We start from the raw sequence: 18646 nt of genomic DNA, 5'->3' as shown, positions 1-18646 counted from the left end.
AAAACACGCTGCTTGTTTGTTTTCAAAGAATTGAACGGTTTACTGATCGACAGGCGAGCGTCCAGTCAGTCAAGTTATTTGTAAGCACACAGCTGAGCCGCCAAACCCCAGATATTGGAGGGGAGTTCTGGACTTTTCCAGAAGGACAAACGAGGGTCGGAGGGTCCACACAGTCGATCTCAGATCGATCATTTACATTCAAAACGTTTAACGCCATCGAGTCTGTCGAGTTCTTTCTAAGTAGATCTGACAGTCGTCAGCGTGACAGTGAAACGAGAGTCCATGTTTCCTGAAACTAGTATTAGCTCCGCCTCTGTTGCGTTATTGGCTGTTCAGGTTGTGTAACGCTCAGACTTCGAGTGGCAGATTTACAGCTGTGAATTTTTCATCCCGCAGACGCGCAGCATCGACCCGCAGTGTCTGGAGCGTGGCGGCGGCAGGCTGGCCTGCGGCGGCGACCTCTGCATGGGCATGGAGCCCTTCATGGGTGACTTCCGGGGCTCCTGCTCGCCGGCCGAGTGCCTGGGCAGGACCAGCATCGGGCCGCTGAGCGAGAGCGACGAGGAGTGCCGCGAGGACGACGAAGGAGAGGAGGAAGCAGACGAGCGTGAGGCGGCGCAGCAGGCGGTGTTCGAGCGGGACTGTACAGAGCTGGACTTGAACTTAATAGAAGAAAACTGACGTATTTGTAAATGAAGGCTGTTCTCTGTTCTTTAGTTTTATTTTGAAATTATCTAACCCCCCCATCCCCACTTCCTGGACCGCCACCATCTCAACACTCGGCGCCTCCTTGACACCAATCAGCAAGGCTCTCAGGAACAACACCTTCTCTCATTGGACGAGCTGATCGACACGACAGTGATGATGTGGCTGCCGCCGTTAAACGCTCACCCGGAGCCTGAGGCGCCGACGCTCTGCCTCTGAGGCACAGAGTTTCCTTGCCTCAGGCCTTCAAGCGCCATGCCGCAGCAGCGTCCTGAAACAGCATCACCACGCCGACCCGAACCAGAACAGAACCCCGAGCTCGTCTTCCTGAAACGTTCGAGTACGAAATGTGTCAGGTCACGTTCAGGAAACTAAAATATGGATCAGGTACCGAGGAGAAACATTTAGTCTGAAGGGTCTCGGGGTTAAAGGTTAAACTTTGCACTGTAGTGTTCAGCGCCACAGGGGGAGGGGTCATCACTTCCATCACACGAAAAAGAGCCAGAATAAAAAGCGAATACGTTTGTAAATATATTCAGAGTTCCACCGACTCTCCAGGAGAGCTGTGGTACCGCTGCTCCGCTGCAGCGTGAAAACATCGTCAAGGTCAGAATAAACAAACCGGGGTTCAATCTGCTCTGACCTCTGACCTTAGAGAAGAACGGGACGTAGACTGAGCGATATTTCATCCGTTCTGCTTCAGGCTCCGTTGTAAACACAGGTCGGTGTTTCACTTGGACGCCGTCCCGTTTCACAGAGGCGACGCTCAGCGACTCCGCGCTCGTTCCTGAGGCGCTGCCGTTTACAATCGAGCGTGTTCGCTTCATCGTGAAATCTGATGTCACACACACACCTGTCCGGTCACGTGACCTCGGCGTGGTGATGCGTTCAGGCTCCCGGCGGCTGTGCTGAGCGCCGGCAGCCACTGATGCTGTTGTTCACCTGAGTGTTCACAGATTCCTGCTGCACACACCCCAAAACCACCCCCCCCCCCCCCCCCCCCCGCGTGTGTGTGTGTGTGTGTGTGTGTGCGTGTATTCATATCTTTGTGGGGACCGTCCCCTCGACTTTGAAGACATGTTTGAGACTCAGAACGTGGTTTTAGTGTCAGGGTTACAGTTCGGCTACGGTTAGAGAAAGCATTATGTCAGTTATGTCCCCACAAGTATATGAGTAACCGTGTGTGTGTGTTCTGGCACTGACGTCACAGTCCTGGTGGTCATGTGACTTGTATCCAGACAGTTTGAAGTTTCGGGCAAACAGGTTGAAGAAAGCGAGCTCGATCCACATGAAGGAGTGGACACGAGCTGATGCGAACAGACGTCGGCGTAATGACAAACACTTTGACACATTAGGCTAACACGGAGGGGGTGGGGCTTATAACCCACTCGGGGCCATAGACTCCCAGCTCACCTGTGTAAATCATTAGTATTATCAGGGGCCTCTTTGACCGACAGGTGCTGACATGCTGTGTGGGTAATTGTACTAACAGACCATCCAAGAAGCCCGAGCTCCAGTTTTTTGAGGAAGTTGTCAGGACAAAGTAAAGTACGTCTCTGATATTTGGAGTACACATTGCCTCTTTTCCTTCTGTGTGACTGCTGGACTTTATGAAGGTTTGTCCCAGCAGGTGTAGCTGTTGGTGTACCAGTCGCACACGGTTGGTTTGGTTACAGGTGCAGTGTTATAGGTCAGCGAGAGTTTTCTGTGTTACAGCAATTACACATTTCTGTGAGTCTGGATTCAGTCTGGATGCTCAGAAACATCGTGCGCTGTGAACATGGAAACGCTGGCTGAAAAAGTGACTTTGCTCTCATTCTAACTTGAAACCCTCAAAAACACAACAAAAACAGTCCTCTGAGCGTCCACGTCATTCTTTACAGTTTTGTATGTGTCACGTTTTTGTGTCATGTGCCCCACAAAAGCTCAACGCAGTAACTATATGAGACTTGACTTTGTTATGTGTTACACGTACGTGACGCTGGGGGAGAAAAGAAGTTAAAGCTAGTGTGTCCGCTCTTTACCGTTTCCATTATTTTGAAAAAACATCGTTTTGCTCCAAGATCTCAGTTAAACAGCTGCACTCCACCATAAACAACAAACTGTTAATGCTAAGCGCTAACTAGCCAAGCTTAGCAGAGCAGCAGTAGCCAGAGGAGTATCTGATAAAGTCATGTGGGTAAATTTAATGAAGTAAACTGAGGGAGTAATGCAGATGTTGTATTTATTTCAAAGCACTGTGTAATATTTATTTATTTTGTTAGAGTGTAAGACTAAGGTTTAGTTTGGCTCAAACTTTAGCAATACTTTAGCTTGTGTAGTTACTGCGATCTGCCTTTAGGGGGCAGCGCTGCAATCTCATTAACAAATAGTTTTTTGTGGGTTTCAAACTCATCGATGATGAAATGCAAAGCTTCACTTTTTGTGACAGTTTGTACATTTTCGTGTCACATGTAATATCTGCTGGTGATTCTGTGTTAGCACTGATGAAGCCAGTATTTCAAATTTTCAACATATTCAGAAATACAGTCGTCTTCCTCTGATGCTTCATGTTTATGCCTTTAGCATGTTACCTTGGCATAAAAATATAGAAGCACAAGAATCTTAGAAAATGTTGGATGGGTTTCACTGAATTCTTTAAACCAACGACTCCCAAAGTCCAGAGTGCTGAGGCCCACTGCAAAACCACAAACTCACATGGGCCTCTAAAGGTTAAATCCTCATCCTAATAAAGTGACATGAGTGACGTATTACCTTGAAATAGCACTTAAAAACTTAAATAGCACACACTGTTGGCTGTACATTGTTAATGCTACTCAGGCATATCACAGTTTATGGCTAAGGTGTGGCACTGGGACACAAACTTTAATACAAGAGCTGTAAATTTAGGCGAAAGTAATGACTAATATCACAAAGAGCCTTTTATTATTATTGTTTATATGAATATGTTACTGTACACACTTGTGATTTTCAAACTGAATTTCAATTAATGATGCGGCCTGCCTACAATATCTTCATAGGCCACCAGGGGGCTCCAGTCTGCATTTTGGGAGTCACTGATTTAAACAATCATTATGAACTTGAATTTGCATTAAGAAATTGTGTTTATTCATTAAAAATGTTAGGGTATATTCATTGAAGATGATTAAATCACCTAACGATCATGAAAAACGCCTGTGACACGAGAATAAATTGGCAGAGGTACGCCAGGGTGCTACATGTTTAAATTAAAGTTGTGATAGGTGTCACTTAGAAAGTCCTGATCAGTGCTGAAGGTAAGAAAAAAACAAGGCTACAGGTTAATTTTCCCAAACTTGTGAAAGGAAAAACCCTAAATTCATACTGTGTCCCTGTAACACAATTAAACACAGTGTCCCCATTACACACATAGGAAAGCACACACACACACACACACACACCCTTCCCGCCCGCCTCCTGGTTTGGTTCGTTTCTGTTGATTGGTCCATAACACTCAGCATAAGCCTTAAGTAAACATACTCTATTATTCTGTAAACATTAAAAAGAAAAAAAGACGAAACTAACAGAGAACAAAAGGAAACGTGTACTGTAGCTGTTACATTTTTAGTCCTTCTGTTCATTTTCTGCTGTTTTTCTTAATATTTCTAATCTGATGTCTGAGCACGGCGAGACTGTCGTCATGAACGCATCGTGTTTGAAAAAAAAATAAGTGAGAAAAGCTCCGTGACGAGGAGGAGGAGCCGTGTACAGAGTTAGCGAGAGTCTCGGACATCTCTTGTCTTTTAGAAAATGTTTTTTATTGTATGTGATTTCAAAAAAATGACGACATGGCAATTTGAAAAGCAGTTTGTGAATAAATTAAGTTTATTGAGAATTATTTTACAAAGAAAGGGGAAAAACTGGTGTCTCGTGTCTTTATTCGCTCACAGTCGCAGGTTAAAGGAGCACGCCGCCAGTTCATGGACGGTCCAGGAAGCACATGCAGGTTCAGTTCTTATTAAAAATGGGTTAACAGCAAATGTCAGGAAAATGTTGAAGGTTCTTTAACTTCAACTCAATCAGCAGCCAGATGTTTGGAGCTCAGACGGGTGTGTGTTCAGCCCTGACACAGAAAACGTGTGCCAGAGAAACCAGTTTAAAAGAACTACCAGTGCAGAGAACGGTGATGAAACCAGTATCTGGGCAAGGTGCGAATATCTAAGGCCCGTTTAATAAAGTATTAGTGCGGGGGTGGGGGGATCAGCTCCATGTCGCCTCCGTCTGGCAGATAAAGCTGCACCAGGGAGACGGAGGCGCTTCGCTGTTCACGTGTAGGTGATGAGTCATCGCTGAAAGCTAAACTTGACAGTTTATTACAAACAGTGAAAAACGTCCCCGTAAAACTACAGACCAAAGACTGCTGGGAGGCTTCAGTTTTTCTCTGTGGGGGTGCTCTCTGAGGTGGGGGTGCCGCTCCCCTCTGCTCCAGCGCTGGAGGCGGAGGCGGAGGCGGTGACGGCCGGGGCTGAGGTGAAGCTGATGGGGACGATCCTCTCCTTCCCGTCGTTGGCGGGGTTCTCCCGCGGCGCCTGAATCTGCAGCTGGCCTCCCAACAGCGAGCAGGTGACGGCCTCGGGGTCGACGCCGTCCGGCAGGTCGAACTCCTGCCTGAACTCCTGGCACTTGTAGGTGTAGCAGCCCTTCCCGTCCTCCTGCTTCTTCTCCGTTCTGCCACTCACCCTCAGCTTGCGGCCCACCTGCTTCACCGACAGCTCCTCCGGGGAGAACTCCTTCGTGTCCAGGCTGAGGGCAAAGGTGGTGCCGTCCCTCCCCAGCTCCTGGAAGGCGATGGGCTTGAAGACCCCCGTGCAGGAGGATGTCTGATCGATCTCCTCAAAGATCTTCTGGTGCAGCCGCTCCATGAACTCGATGCTCTGCTTCATCTCCTGCATGTGACGGATCATCTCCCGCTCGATGTGGTAGAAAAGCGGCCGGGTCTCGGGCCACAGGCTGCGGACGGGCCAGTGCAGGTCCAGGAAAGGCGTCATGGCGGCGGGGGACATCTGGATGACACTGGGGCACAACATCCTGTTATCCTGGAGGTGGAGGTGGTGGTGCTGGTTTGTGACGAGCTGCTTCAGTCTCAAGTCTGTCTGCCTGATGGCCGTCCTCCCTGCTGTTTTTATACGCTGACCACCGCCCACATGCACCCACCCATGGAAAGTTCCAGCTACATTCCTGTGTGTGTGTGCGTTCACCTGCTGTATAAAGACCATGACTGAGTCCTGCAGCAGAAATAGAACAAAGCTGAGATGTGTTGGCATGTGGCAGCTGAACACACACACACACACACACACACACACACACACGCCTGTATGTCTGTCTTTGTGGGGATTAATCATGACTCCCCACAAAAACAGGACATTTGAATAAAGGCTTATTTTCATGGGAAATAATATGGGAATAATCATTTTCATTATTTCTAATGAAAAACATAAAGAGGACCTAAAATTAGATATGGTGATAAGTCTTTGTACAAAAACAAACTCGCCCAGGAAAAGCGTCCAAACATGAGAAAAGTCGCGTGAAACAGTCCCAACATCAGACTGAAGTTTCTGTGTGTAATCGTCTGCTTTTATAGAGGCAAAAACAGTCCCCGTGTGAATACAAGGACCCAATTTTATGGGTTAGTCCTGACATGAGACTAAAGCTGGTATTTTATGAGAAGAGGGTCCTCACTTGACAAGAAACGGTATGAGGTAAAGTACACAGAGCTGTACGTCATAAGCAAAAATGATCAAGCCTGAACTGAGTAACGGTCGATGCAGCGTCACAGGGTCAAATGTCCTCAGAAAGTTTAAACCTGACACAGATAGATCACACACACACACAGGAAGTCGAGTTTCCACCAGGTCTGGAGACGTATGGTGTGTAACCCTGATCTGCCTTGTGGGCCCTGTTCTGTCTGTAACCATACCTGGGTCCCCACTTTGCTGCTTTGTGAACACATGTATGTCCCCATAACACAAGGACACACTGTGTTGGTAAAACTGTAGTAAGGGTGCCGAGAAGCTGGACTCGGGGCCAGCATGGAGACGGGCAGCGGTCACGCTCTTTGTTCTTCAGCTCGGCTCTGCTGGCATTAGTGCAACTTACATCCAGCTGTTTGGGGCTCACCTGGGAAGCGCCCGCTCTAACGTTTAATGACGCTGTACTGCGTTAATAACAGCTGCTGAGTTTCAGCCGCCTCTGTTCGTATTTCTGTTAAATGGATGTTTTTAAACCGTCTCACAGTTTAAAACGCTGCTGAGTGACGTCAGCCTCCGCCTTTATCCTGTGAGCAGATCGCACTGAGCTGTCACCGCCATCATTTCTATTTTTGCCTGCATTTTTTCCGCTCCTCCCACCCTGCTGTTTCCCGGCCAATCACACGTCGACATGAACCTAATCACGTGTCAGCGCTTCAGCTGACACGTGGCGTTGAGCTCTTTGAATAGGACGTTTCCCGTATGCTCGCCGTGAGCGGGGGATTAGCTCAAATGGTAGAGCGCTCGCTTAGCATGCGAGAGGTAGCGGGATCGATGCCCGCATCCTCCACGTTTTCTTACTCCTCCGTGTTTTAGTCCCTGTGGATCTGTGCCGCCCTTTGGACTCTGACCCGCGCGTGGATTTCGGTTTGGTTGTGTTTAAGCTCAGGTACATTTTACATTAAAAACACTCTGGTGGGGTACATAAGACATGAGGTAATTAGCTCACTGCGTGGATAATTGTAACTGTGGGCTCACAGTCTGAAGCACCGCTGTTGCTGTGACTCAGCACTCTGTAAATAAAATTATGGGTAATTAAATATAACAACTTGTAAAATAAAATAAAGCTAAATTTAAAAAATATGGAAAAGTACCCAAAAAAGCAAATAAAGTATTATTTGAATATGAAAATAAAAGAATATATAATGGACGATGCAGTAATAAATACTGAAAATAAGCAGTTAATAAATAAATCCCCCCGCTGGCTCCTTCGGTTTTCTTGTACATTTATTCAGATGTTATATAAACACAGCAAATAAGAAGATTTCATGTATTCCTCAGTCACACACTTTCATTAAAAACAAGTCTAAATGCAGGAAGAGGATTTGGTTTGCTGGCCTCAAACACTTCTTTGTGCTGTCCACTGGGGGGCGCTGTTCACCTGCAAACATTAGCTGGTGAACAGCTTGGCTCACAGCAGAAACAGTTCTTGTGACTTCTCCACCCTCCATCACAGTCAGAACATCTGATGAGAAATAAACCCGACACCACAAACCATGAAAAGATCTGCAGATCACGTTTCCCTCACCTGCCAGGCCCTGATGAGCGTTAGCAGCGGTAACCAGGTGAGGGTCACTTCAGGTATTCAGGTCAGTGAGTCACCTTTGCTAAGCTCACCTTTTTAAAGTTGTTTTTCCTCACGGTCATGTTTTTCTCTCTTCTTTTCTGTGTGTTTAATTCGCTGTATGTGGCGCTACCTGCTGGGTGTTATTCAGAGCCACACCTGTGGGGCCGACCAGCAGCCACGACCCGAAGACCCCCAAAGACAGCAGCTGAGACCAAAACCTCGTCAGGAAAAGTTTACGGAAGTTATATCATGCTGTTTATACTTCCTGTTTATCCAAGCTGGTACCTGGATGCTAACAGGTGAGCGGCTACTTCCTGGTGAAACTCTGCCCCCTGGTGGTGGGAGTGTACAAAAAGGCTTTGCACAGATTTCTGTTCCTCACCCAAAACAAAGCTTGTCTGTAGAGCGAGCTAATGTTCAATCAGAGCAGCAAACACTTGGAAACTGGAGAACATACAAAGACTTTCACACAATACTCGACTAAAAGTACTCAAGTATACTGCAGGCCGGTCCCTCCTATATGGACACGCCCCTTTAGCAAGAAAGCTCAAAGCACATTAGGAGTCGTCCTACTGGTCGTCATGGCGAACACATTTTAATTAGTCACTGCTTCAAGACGGCGTGGGCAGCTTCGATGACCGTGACGTGGCTCCTACCCCTCGCAGCAGGTGTGGTGCTGGTGGTGGTCGGAGCTCGGGCCACGTGGAGCGGGGGCAAGTGGGCGTGGTGGTCATGCTGACGCAGCAAAAGCTGCAGCTGTTCGTTCTCACGCCTCAGGTCCTTGCTGTGCTTCCTCAGAGCTTCACGCTGCAGCACAGCACTGCTGCAGCTCCGCCGCAGCTGCTGCAGTTCCGGGAACCTACAGACGTCCTGCAGACCGATGGACAGGTGAGCTGACAACTGTCTGCAGGCCATATTGTACCTGTGGGGGAGGAGCTTCCTGGCACTGTGCTTGTTTTAGAAGCTGCACACCCACCTGGGAGCTCGCTAAAGTTAAACTAAAAGGATACAGGTTGGGGAAGGCGGAGCCTACCTTTGCTGGCGTGTCCTGTTGGCACTCGTCTGTGCGTTGTGATGATGATGATGTCAGTAACGTGTTGTGTTGCGTCTCCAGCCGGTGGCAGATGTCCGCGGCCCGTAGAACCCTCTCGCCCTGAAACAGCGGAGCACACGGAGGGTGAGAAGCAGTTCCGACAGGTGATGCAGACAGGTGAGGCGGGCTTCACCTTGGTGACGACGGCCTGCAGGTTCTTGGCGGCGGCGTCACCCTGGACGGTGAGCTCGGTGAGCCTCTTCCTCGCTGCCGTGTGCGACTGGGTCAGGTGGTCCTGGAGTGCGTGAGACCTGCAGTTGAGCTCATGTATGGTGGCGGTCAGGTCCTCTTCCAGCGAGCTGTTTTCTGCCTTGTTGGAGATCATCTTCTCCCTCAGCCTGCGGACGGCGTCCTGACAGGAAGTGAGCGAGCACAGTGAGTGCGTGTTAAAACGAACACGTTTACAGTTTACACACAAACTCCTCCTTCAAACAGCTGCAGGCATCATATTAGGACTTAAGGTATTTATTAGGGGGCGTGGCCTGAACGACTGATAATTCGTTTCCAGGACTGTGTTTGGCTCACCCGGGTCAGCTGACTGTGAATGTGACACACCTGTGACACACCTGTACGTATGAGCTCAGCTCAGAGACAGGTGGAGGTGTTGTGAGCGCACTGACCTCCAGCTTCTTGGTGGTCTTCAAGTCTTCGCTGATCTTCTTCTGTTTGTCTGCGAGCTGCTTCTCGAGCTGCGTTACCTTGACAATACTTTTCTGCAGGTGCTCTAAGCTCGTCTGGGTGGCGTCACTCACCTCCTCCCTGCCCTCCAGAGCAGCCACCTGTGCACAGAGAGGGGGTCAGCGCAGCCGGACGGGCCTGAGAGGTAGAGGGAGACCACGGGCCGGCGCCATACCTGCTCCTCCAGAGAGCACGTGTACATCGCCAGCGTGTCCTCGAGCAGCATCCTGATGTCATTCATGGCGTCCGTGTTGTGCAACTCCGCCGTCAGGGTCAGCTCCTGCAGCTGGATCTCCTGCTGCTGAGACTGCTCCAACATCTGCTGCCTGAAACGCCACACAGGGTCAGAGGTCAACACAGCTCCACCGGCTTCAGGCCACCGGATCATGTGACTGACTTTAGCTCACAGGCTTGGAGGAGGCGCTGACGGCAGGTGAGCGAGCGGAGCATACGACTCACCTCTGAGAGCTGACGCTGGCGCTGACGTCCTCCAGGGCACGTTCCCACTGCTGCTGCAGACCCTGCAGCCGTGCGGCCTGCAGCGCCCACAGCGCCTCCATGTGGTGCAGGTGGAAGCGCTGCATGTGCGCCTCCTGGCGCTCCGTCTCCTGCACGTCGCCCACCAGCTTCTGCAACACAAACGGGCAGGAGTCTGGTCAGCGGGGTAAGACGAGTGTGGGAGGCGGGGTGAGCACAGGCGAGGGGCGGAGCACCTGGACGATGCTGTCCAGGTCGTCCAGCGTCCTCTCAAACGTCTGCTGGAGCACGATGATGTCATGGCGCAGCTCGGCATCCCTGGTCTGGCGGAGGATTGCCCTCCAGCCGTCGTGGAGCTTCAGCAGGTTCACAGCAGTGTTCCTCTGCTCCTTCTGCAGCTTGTCCTACAACGCACACATAAACGCACGCACACACACACACACACACACACACACACACACACACAGTGTGAGGCGTTCAACAAGAGCCAGCAGCAGAAAGTCAAAGAGGCCACGCCCCCTACAGTGATCCAGGTGTTCCCTCTGTGTCACCTTCAGGAACAGGCCGAGCGTCTCCTCCTTCTTCTTCTTCAGCTCCTCCTCAGCCTGAGCGCGCTGCTGCAGGTGCACCTGTCTCTCCTCGTCAGACTTCCCCACACTCTTCTTCATCTTCTTTGGCATGATGCCTCCTCGTCTCCTCGTCACGCTGAGAGGACAGCAGGTGGAGAAGGATGTTAGCTCCTACGGGTATTTGTGAGAAATAAGACCTGCAAACATGAGCTCATCGGGTTTAAGCTCCTCCTTTCAGAGTTACCACCTGACCCCAAACCAGCTTGTATATAAAAGATGGAAGTAGCCTCTGTCCTGTTAGCACGCCGGCTGCTGCACGTGTGGTGTTTCAGTCAGAAGGTTCAAGGTTCTTTATTTGTCACATGCATAGTTATACAAGTATAACACACAGTGAAATGTAGCCTGACACGCTCCTCGACATGTGCAAAAATGGGGGGGGTAGGAAGAAGAGGAGATGATGTTCTTCAGCAGCCTCTCAAACACCTTCATTACTACCGAGGTCAGTGCAACTGGCCGGTAATCGTTCAGGGATGAGGGTTTGCTGTGCTTGGGCACAGGATGATGGTGGATCTTTTGAAGCATGTGGGGACCACAGACTTCTCCAGGGACTCGTTGAAGATGTAAGTGAACACACCTGCTAGCTGGTCAGCACAGCAGCGCAGCAGACGGCCGGTGATGCCGTCTGGCCCCGCCGCTTTCCTTGTGTTCACTCTCCTCAGTGCCGCAGTCCATCTTTACAGGAGTTCAGTGACTTTTTATCTCCCATCTTGAAGCTGTCCACGTCGTTAATAATTGGGGGTTTTAACATGCAACATGATGATGACGCTGACCTGCCAGAGGTTTTCTTAGCATCATGGACTCTTCATTTCCCACAGCATGTGTCCGGCCCCACTCACACCAAAGGACACTCTCTGGACCTCGTTTTATGTCGGACCATCCTCGTATCATTTTTAACCCGTCTATTTATTGGCCTCCTTCTCCTGTTCGTCATGTTTTTAGCTCGCGCACCTTAAATTCCTCTACGGCTGCTAACGTTTCTGATGTTTTTCATTTGTTCTGCCTGCTTCTAACGATGTTGATTTATTAACAAATGTTTTTAATAATTGTTGTCTTTCTATTTGAGATCATATTGGCCCGTTAAAGCTACACTAGCCCTGTGTGAAAAGCCTCTCCCTGGACAAACGACAGCATTCGCTGTTTAAAGCGTGTCTGTCGTAAAGCGGAGCGTTTGTGGAGAAAAACTCGTTGACAGGTTCATCTCCTTCCCTAATCATGACTACAGGGCCCTGCACGGTGTAGCTCCAGCTTACATCGGTGAGCTTCTTCATCGCCCCAGCATGCGACCAGCTTGCTGGCTGTCCAGCACACAAGGCTAAAAACAGAAGGTGACAGAGCGTCAGTGGCTCCCTTTGATCTGTGGACTCGTCTCTTTTAAAAAGCAGTTAGAAACGTATCTGTTTAAACTTGCTTTTGGTTGATTTCGTTTGTTTGAGGTCGTGTGTCCATTTCTGCTTCTGTGAAGCACTTTGTGATCTTATCTTGAAAGGTGCTATATAAATAAAATTTTACTTTACTTTTACTCCACCTTCAGGTTTCTGTGCAGCCACACCACCATCGCCCTGGTAAAGAAGGCCAGCAGCAGCTGCACCTCCTCCGTGTCCTGAGGAAGAAGAACCTGGACCAGGAGCTGCTGCTGACCTTCTCCCCTCCTCGGTGGAGAGCGTGCTCCTCCTGCCTGCTGTTTGTACTCAGTGCTGGGTTTGGATTAACGATTTTCCAGAATCTCAGGTTAAAGCTCACAAAATTTCAGCAAACCAGAGCAGATTCTGCACAAAGACGTAGACACAAAGCGCACGTCAGCCGACAGCCACAGATTGTGATGCGTCCGCGCTTCGTGTTTACGTCTTTTTTTGCGCTGGAGTCTGAGCTGCAGGTTTGTCTCTCAGACCAAAACTGACCGAACCAGCAGCAGAAGAAGATCCAAACGACACTTCACATAAACATCGTCATGAATTCACTTTGACTTTTGCTGCTTTCCTTCCAGCTCTTCAGTTTTTGTTCTACTGCAGAATATTTTAAGGTTATTTGCTATAAACAGCCAGGACAGGAAACTCTGCTTCATGTGTGTCTGTTTGATCCTGTTACTTTGACTCAAAGGCCTCTGCTGTGACGCTCACGCCTCGATGAAGTCTCACAGTGTCAGCTTCGCTTTCATAGACATAAAAATACTGATGGATGATCAGAATGATCATATATGTGACTGAGGCCCAGCTCAGTCATTAACACCGCCCACAACACGACTGGCTGCCCCTGGAGGCCATCGACGGGTCCTCCTGTCTCAGGTAAACCCTCACAGGTGACCCCGCCCACACCTGCTTGCCACACTCAGGCTTCTGCAGTAAGTTTCTGTCCTGAGCGTCTCCGGCAGTTGGCGCCGTTGCTAGGCAACAGCAGCAGCGCGTGTCTGATGACAGCTCGTGGACCCTCGTTTCCAAATGTAATTATATTTAACTCAAAGCCAGCCGAGCGGCTCTTTGATCTGCACCGCGCGCAGTGACGTCGCCCCGGTTTCCCGTTAACGTGGGCGCAGGTGAAGGTCAGACACTTCCGGTCTTACCGTTCAGGAGAGCCGCTGCAGACCCGCGACTGTGACCTCCGCGTTTGCGATCCGTCACCATAGCAACGGCGTCAGCCGGGGTCACGTGACAGCCGTCAGCTGTTTGCAGATATTTCAACAGAAGAAGAATTTAAATTTAAGTTGTTCTAAAACCAAACGACCGGAAACAGCTGAAACACCCGAGTCTGAGCCGACGTCTGAACCAGAGGCGGAGCCAGACATTTGAAACACCCGGGGCTTAGCCCTAAAGGGTGGTATGCATGTGGGATTTTTTTTTTTTGGGGGGGGGGGGGGTTAGAAATGACTGAAAGATTAATTGGCTCTGTTTTGAGTTTTGTTCAAAAAAGAATGACTTCATATAGGGAAAAATATATATCACATGTGCAGGACACCTTAAACTAGTTTTTTAATTAAGCAGCGAGGCAGAACAAAGTCGGGCTGTATCAAGACACGAGGACTAAACCCCGATTCAACCAGACCCAGAACTGATCCGGAATTAAAACCGGACTACAACAGTTCAAAATCAGGACTACTGAGGACTTAACCAAGACAGAACCACAATCAGAACTAGATGATAGTAGCACTAAAAATCATCATAGACCTGCACTACACTTGTTTTTTAATAATACCAAAGTCCACTGTTTAGATTGAGAAAAGTTTATATAATTATTTAGCCTTGTTGTGCAAACAAGCTGCAGAACTTAATAAATATAGAATGTAACAAAGTATGTAAAGTAACAAGTGGCATCTAAAAAGTTACACTCGGTACTGGATACATGTTCTGATGAGTTTTGGCAAACAACCATGTGACTAACAGGTGTGTCTCACCTGCTCTTGTTCCCTCTCTGTGCTGACAATCATCAAATCTACAGTTGAAACCAGATATTTACTCTTCAGATCAAAACACTTTTTTAATTGTAACATCAAATCAGACTAAATGTTTATTTTTTAGATAAATATAAAAAACATATTTGTTAACTTTCAGAGAGAAACTGTCTGTATTTCTTGTAAATGGCACCAAATTGTATTCAAACTGAGCCACACTTATGGAGCTCCACAGTTCTGTTCCTGCTGTTTTGGTTGACATCTCCTGATGTTCCCATGTCACAGAAACAGGCTCTGTGTTTTGCCTTATATGCATCCACAGCTGTGCCACCAGTTTACTCACATGGACTCTACTAACCTATCAGAAGCTTCTTCAGCTCAGAATGGAATCGTCTGCAGTTTCTTATTAATTAACAATAAACTTAGTGTACAGGGAGTGCAGAATTATTAGGCAAATGAGTATTTTGTCCACATCATCCTCTTCATGCATGTTGTCTTACTCCAAGCTGTATAGGCTCGAAAGCCTACTACCAATTAAGCATATTAGGTGATGTGCATCTGTGTAATGAGAAGGGGTGTGGTCTAATGACATCAACACCCTATATCAGGTGTGCATAATTATTAGGTAACGTCCTTTCCTTTGGCAAAATGGGTCAAAAGAAGGACTTGACAGGCTCAGAAAAGTCAAAAATAGTGAGATATCTTGCAGAGGGATGCAGCAGTCTCAAAATTGCAAAGCTTCTGAAGCGTGATCATCGAACAATCAAGCGTTTCATTCAAAATAGTCAACAGGGTCGCAAGAAGCGTGTGGAAAAACCAAGGCGCAAAATAACTGCCCGTGAACTGAGAAAAGTCAAGCGTGCAGCTGCCAAGATGCCACTTGCCACCAGTTTGGCCATATTTCAGAGCTGCAACATCACTGGAGTGCCCAAAAGCACAAGGTGTGCAATACTCCTTCCCAAATCAAAACCCTGGATTAACGGAGATGTTCGCGCGGCACGGAGCACCGCCTTTGCCTCCGCGAACACATCGGACTACAAACACGCACATTACCAACTCCGGAAGACGATCAAAGCAGCCAAACGTGAGTACAGGGACAGGGTGGAGCAACAGTTTGACAACCCTCGGAGTATGTGGCAGGGACTAAACACGATCACAGACTTTAGAGGGAAAACCAGCACACCGCAGACCACGGCCTCTCTGTGTGAGGAACGTATTCTACGCTAGATTCGACACAGCGAACACCATGAGACCGGACAGTGTGCGCACCGCGGATGACGTCAGTGCGCACACTGTGTCTGAGGAGGATGTGCGGAGGTGCTTCAGGAAGGTGAACGCACGCAAAGCTACTGGTCCGGACGGGATTCCCGGCCGCGTCCTCAAGTCATGCGCGGCTCAGCTGGCTGGAGTGTTCACGCACATCTTCAACCTTTCCCTCTCTCTGTCTGTAGTCCCAGCCTGCTTCAAAATGGCCACCATCGTCCCTGTACCCAAATCCTCCACCATCTCCTCATTGAACGACTGGCGACCTGTAGCCCTGACCCCCATCGTAAGCAAATGCTTCGAGAAGCTGGTCAGGGACTTCATCTGCTCTGCACCACCCGACTCACTGGACCCTCTACAGTTTGCATACCGCCACAACAGGTCCACTGATGATGCCATAGCCCTGACACTACACACTGCCCTGTCACACCTGGAGAAGAGAGACACGTATGTGAGGATGCTGTTTGTAGATTACAGCTCAGCATTCAATACCATCGTTCCCTCGAAGCTGGACAGGAAACTGCAGGATCTAGGACTGAGCAGCTCCCTCTGCAGCTGGATCCTTAGCTTCCTGTCTGACAGACGCCAAGTGGTCAGACTGGGCAGCATCACCTCATCCCCCATCACACTGAACACTGGTGCTCCACAGGGGTGTGTACTGAGCCCTCTCCTGTACTCACTCTACACCTACGACTGCACAGCCACTAACAGCTCCAACATCATTGTGAAGTTTGCGGACGACACTACAGTGGTGGGTCTTATCACCAATGGTGATGAGACGGCTTACAGGGAGGAGGTCAGCGCCCTGACCCACTGGTGTCAAGACAACCATCTCACCCTCAACGTCGCAAAGACAAAGGAGTTGATAGTGGACTTCCGGAGGTGCAGAGAAGTACACACCCCCATCACCATCAACGGCGCTGCTGTGGAGAGAGTGAGCAGCTTCCGGTTCCTTGGAGTACATCTGGCTGAGGATCTTACGTGGTCAGTACACACAAACAAAACAGTGAAGAAGGCGCAGCAGCGCCTCTTCTTTCTCAGGAGACTGAAAAGATTCGGCATGAGCCCCCGCATCCTCAGGACCTTCTATCACTGTGCCATTGAGAGCATCCTCACTGGATGCATCACCACCTGGTATGGCAACAGCACCGCCTACAACTGCAAAGCTCTCCAGCGAGTAGTGCGGTGCTCTGAACGGATAATTGGAGGTGAGCTTCCCTCCCTCCAAGACATCTACAGGAAGCGGTGCCTGAGGAAAGCGGGGAGGATCATCAAGGACTCCAGTCACCCCAGCCATAAACTGTTCAGACTGCTTCCATCAGGAAGGAGGTTCTGCAGCATCCGGTCCCGTACCAGCAGACTGAGAGACAGCTTCTTCCACCAGGCCATCAGACTGCTGAACACGTCATAGACACCTCAGCTTCACTACTGGAACTTCAACATTATGCACTCCATACTGTACAGTAACGCCACTGTTTTGCACATATTCAACTCTGTATATTTTATTTATTGTTTACTCTATTTAATTTGTAAAATATGTGTGTGTGTGTGTACACACACACACACACACACACACACACGTAGAAAAACATTTAGTATACACATCCAGAAATGCATATACTATTATATATTGTACATATATTTATTAGTTTCAGATGTAGCCATTCTTGTATTTTGCTTGTTTACATTCTTGTATTTTGCACAACTCTGTTGCTTGTGAAGCTCGCACACAAGAATTTCACTCACATGTGCTGTACCAATGTACCTGCACATGTGATGTGACAATAAAAGTGATTTGATTTGATTTGACTCAGAGACATGGCCAAGGTAAAAAAGGCTGAAAGACGACCACCACTGAACAAGACACACAAGCTGAAATGTCAAGACTGGGCCAAGAAATATCTCAAGACTGGTTTTTCTAAGGTTTTATGGACTGATGAAATGAGAGTGAGTCTTGATGGGCCAGTCTCTGTGCCTGACAGCAGCAGCGCCGTGACGAGTCCTCCTCACACCGCGCTGCCGTCCATCCAGAGTAAAGATCAGCTGACGATCCCCTGACCAGTCTCAGCTCTGTAGAAGGACATCAGGTCAACATTTCCTATTCTAGAGAAACTCAAACACAGATTCAATCAGTGGCTCTTTAGAGATCTGTCGTTAAAAGGCAGAGTATTAATAACTGAAGCAGAAGGTTGCACCTTGATAAAAAACTCATAAACGAGGTTGATAAGTTACTTTTCAACTTTATCTGGAAAAATAGGACACGACATTAAAAAACAGTTCTTATGAACTCTGTCAACGCTTAATGTGTTAATTTAAACACTTTAAATAACACATTCAAAATAAATTGGTTAAAGAATCGAATTATCTTCCATTTGGAAAACTATACCTGTGTTCATGCTAAGTTAAGTTCATGCAATCACACCACCACACAGTACTGACCCACACATATGGTTCTTACACACACACTGGACTTTCTGGACTTTGGTTTTGCACAACACTGGTCACTATATTCTTCATTTCCGGTTAATACTTGTACAGCTGCTGTTATTGTGTATATATTTATTTATATTTAGATTTCTTCATACATTCTTATATAGTTCTATATTGTGTATTTTGTTGTACAGTTATTTTATTTTCAACTTTAATTTATATATTTTATCTTATTCTTCCCAGTTAAATTTACCCTTCATTCTAATTTGTGTTGTACAGTTATTTCATTTTTAACCTTAATTTATATTTTATTCCTTCCTAGTTAAATTCACCCTTTTTAATTTTTCATATTTATTTCCTATCTTATTCATAGCCTTTTCCTTTTTTGTTCTCTTTAGGTCACGAGCAGTTGTCCAAGCATTTCACTACATATCGTACTGTGTATGACTGTGTACGTGACAAATAAAATTTGAATTTTGAAGTTAGGTGAATTTTTCCTTACTTGTAATTTTGATAAAATCCCTTTAAAAATCTCTGCTGTTCATCGTCGAGCTTTTTTAGCACGGACTCTTGTTTACAAGCATAACTTTAGTCCACACAGTTATTATGTCTGGAATAACAAGGAACTTTTATTTAAAAGAAGATCTCTCTTCTTAG

At 47.9% G+C, this 18646-nt stretch overlaps 3 protein-coding genes and 1 non-coding gene across 6 annotated transcripts in view; 2 read left to right on the top strand and 2 right to left on the bottom strand.

The window, feature by feature from the left end:
• fam53c (family with sequence similarity 53 member C) overlaps positions 1-3355 on the top strand; it is a 14294-nt gene extending 10939 nt beyond the window's left edge. For both annotated transcript variants that reach the window (XM_085421460.1, XM_085421459.1), the window contains one exon: positions 397-3355. In XM_085421460.1, coding sequence (XP_085277586.1) covers positions 397-681 — 285 coding nt within the window. In that variant the 3' untranslated portion in view covers positions 682-3355. The remainder of the gene's footprint in view (positions 1-396) is intronic.
• A 1068-nt stretch (positions 3356-4423) lies between these two features.
• LOC146661374 (heat shock protein beta-11-like) lies at positions 4424-5809 on the bottom strand. Its single transcript, XM_085421561.1, has one exon. The coding sequence runs from the start codon at positions 5748-5750 to the stop codon at positions 5094-5096; it is 657 nt and encodes a 218-aa protein (XP_085277687.1). The 5' UTR covers positions 5751-5809; the 3' UTR covers positions 4424-5093.
• Positions 5810-7187: 1378 nt separating this feature from the next.
• trnaa-agc (transfer RNA alanine (anticodon AGC)) lies at positions 7188-7260 on the top strand. Its single transcript has one exon. It is a non-coding gene; the product is annotated as a tRNA-Ala (tRNA).
• A 419-nt stretch (positions 7261-7679) lies between these two features.
• drc2 (dynein regulatory complex subunit 2) lies at positions 7680-13567 on the bottom strand. Of its 2 annotated transcripts, XR_014913602.1 has the most exons (10): positions 13472-13567; positions 10837-10990; positions 10522-10689; positions 10268-10437; positions 9984-10134; positions 9751-9909; positions 9264-9482; positions 9071-9190; positions 8088-8907; positions 7680-7935 (listed from the first exon to the last, which is right to left on the bottom strand). XR_014913602.1 is itself a non-coding variant. In XM_085421509.1 (9 exons), the coding sequence occupies exons 2-9, from the start codon at positions 10963-10965 to the stop codon at positions 8641-8643; spliced, it is 1383 nt and encodes a 460-aa protein (XP_085277635.1). In that variant the 5' UTR covers positions 10966-10990; positions 13472-13567; the 3' UTR covers positions 7680-8640. The 2 variants fall into 2 exon arrangements, 1 of the variants encoding a protein (XP_085277635.1); XM_085421509.1 differs by having other exon boundaries at positions 7680-8907.
• Between the last annotated feature and the right edge of the window lie 5079 nt (positions 13568-18646).

Source organism: Rhamphochromis longiceps, linkage group LG10, assembly GCF_057381845.1.
Source record: "Rhamphochromis longiceps isolate RC_006_pf linkage group LG10, R_longiceps_female_GT1.1, whole genome shotgun sequence".
In the NCBI taxonomy this organism is placed as follows: Eukaryota; Metazoa; Chordata; class Actinopteri; order Cichliformes; family Cichlidae; genus Rhamphochromis; species Rhamphochromis longiceps.
This window is presented reverse-complemented; position numbering and strand designations above follow the sequence as displayed.

Excerpts from the sequence above, each read along its gene's own strand:
- LOC146661374 (XM_085421561.1), bottom strand. The coding sequence starts at position 5,750 with ATGTTGTGCCCCAGTGTCATCCAGATGTCCCCCGCCGCCATGACGCCT.
- drc2 (XM_085421509.1), bottom strand. The coding sequence starts at position 10,965 with ATGCCAAAGAAGATGAAGAAGAGTGTGGGGAAGTCTGACGAGGAGAGA. Across the intron at positions 9,910-9,983 it reads CGTGCTCTCTGGAGGAGCAG|GTGGCTGCTCTGGAGGGCAG; the intron begins GTATGGCGCCGG and ends CTCTGTGCACAG. Across the intron at positions 8,908-9,070 it reads AACAGGACACGCCAGCAAAG|GACGTCTGTAGGTTCCCGGA; the intron begins GTAGGCTCCGCC and ends ATCGGTCTGCAG.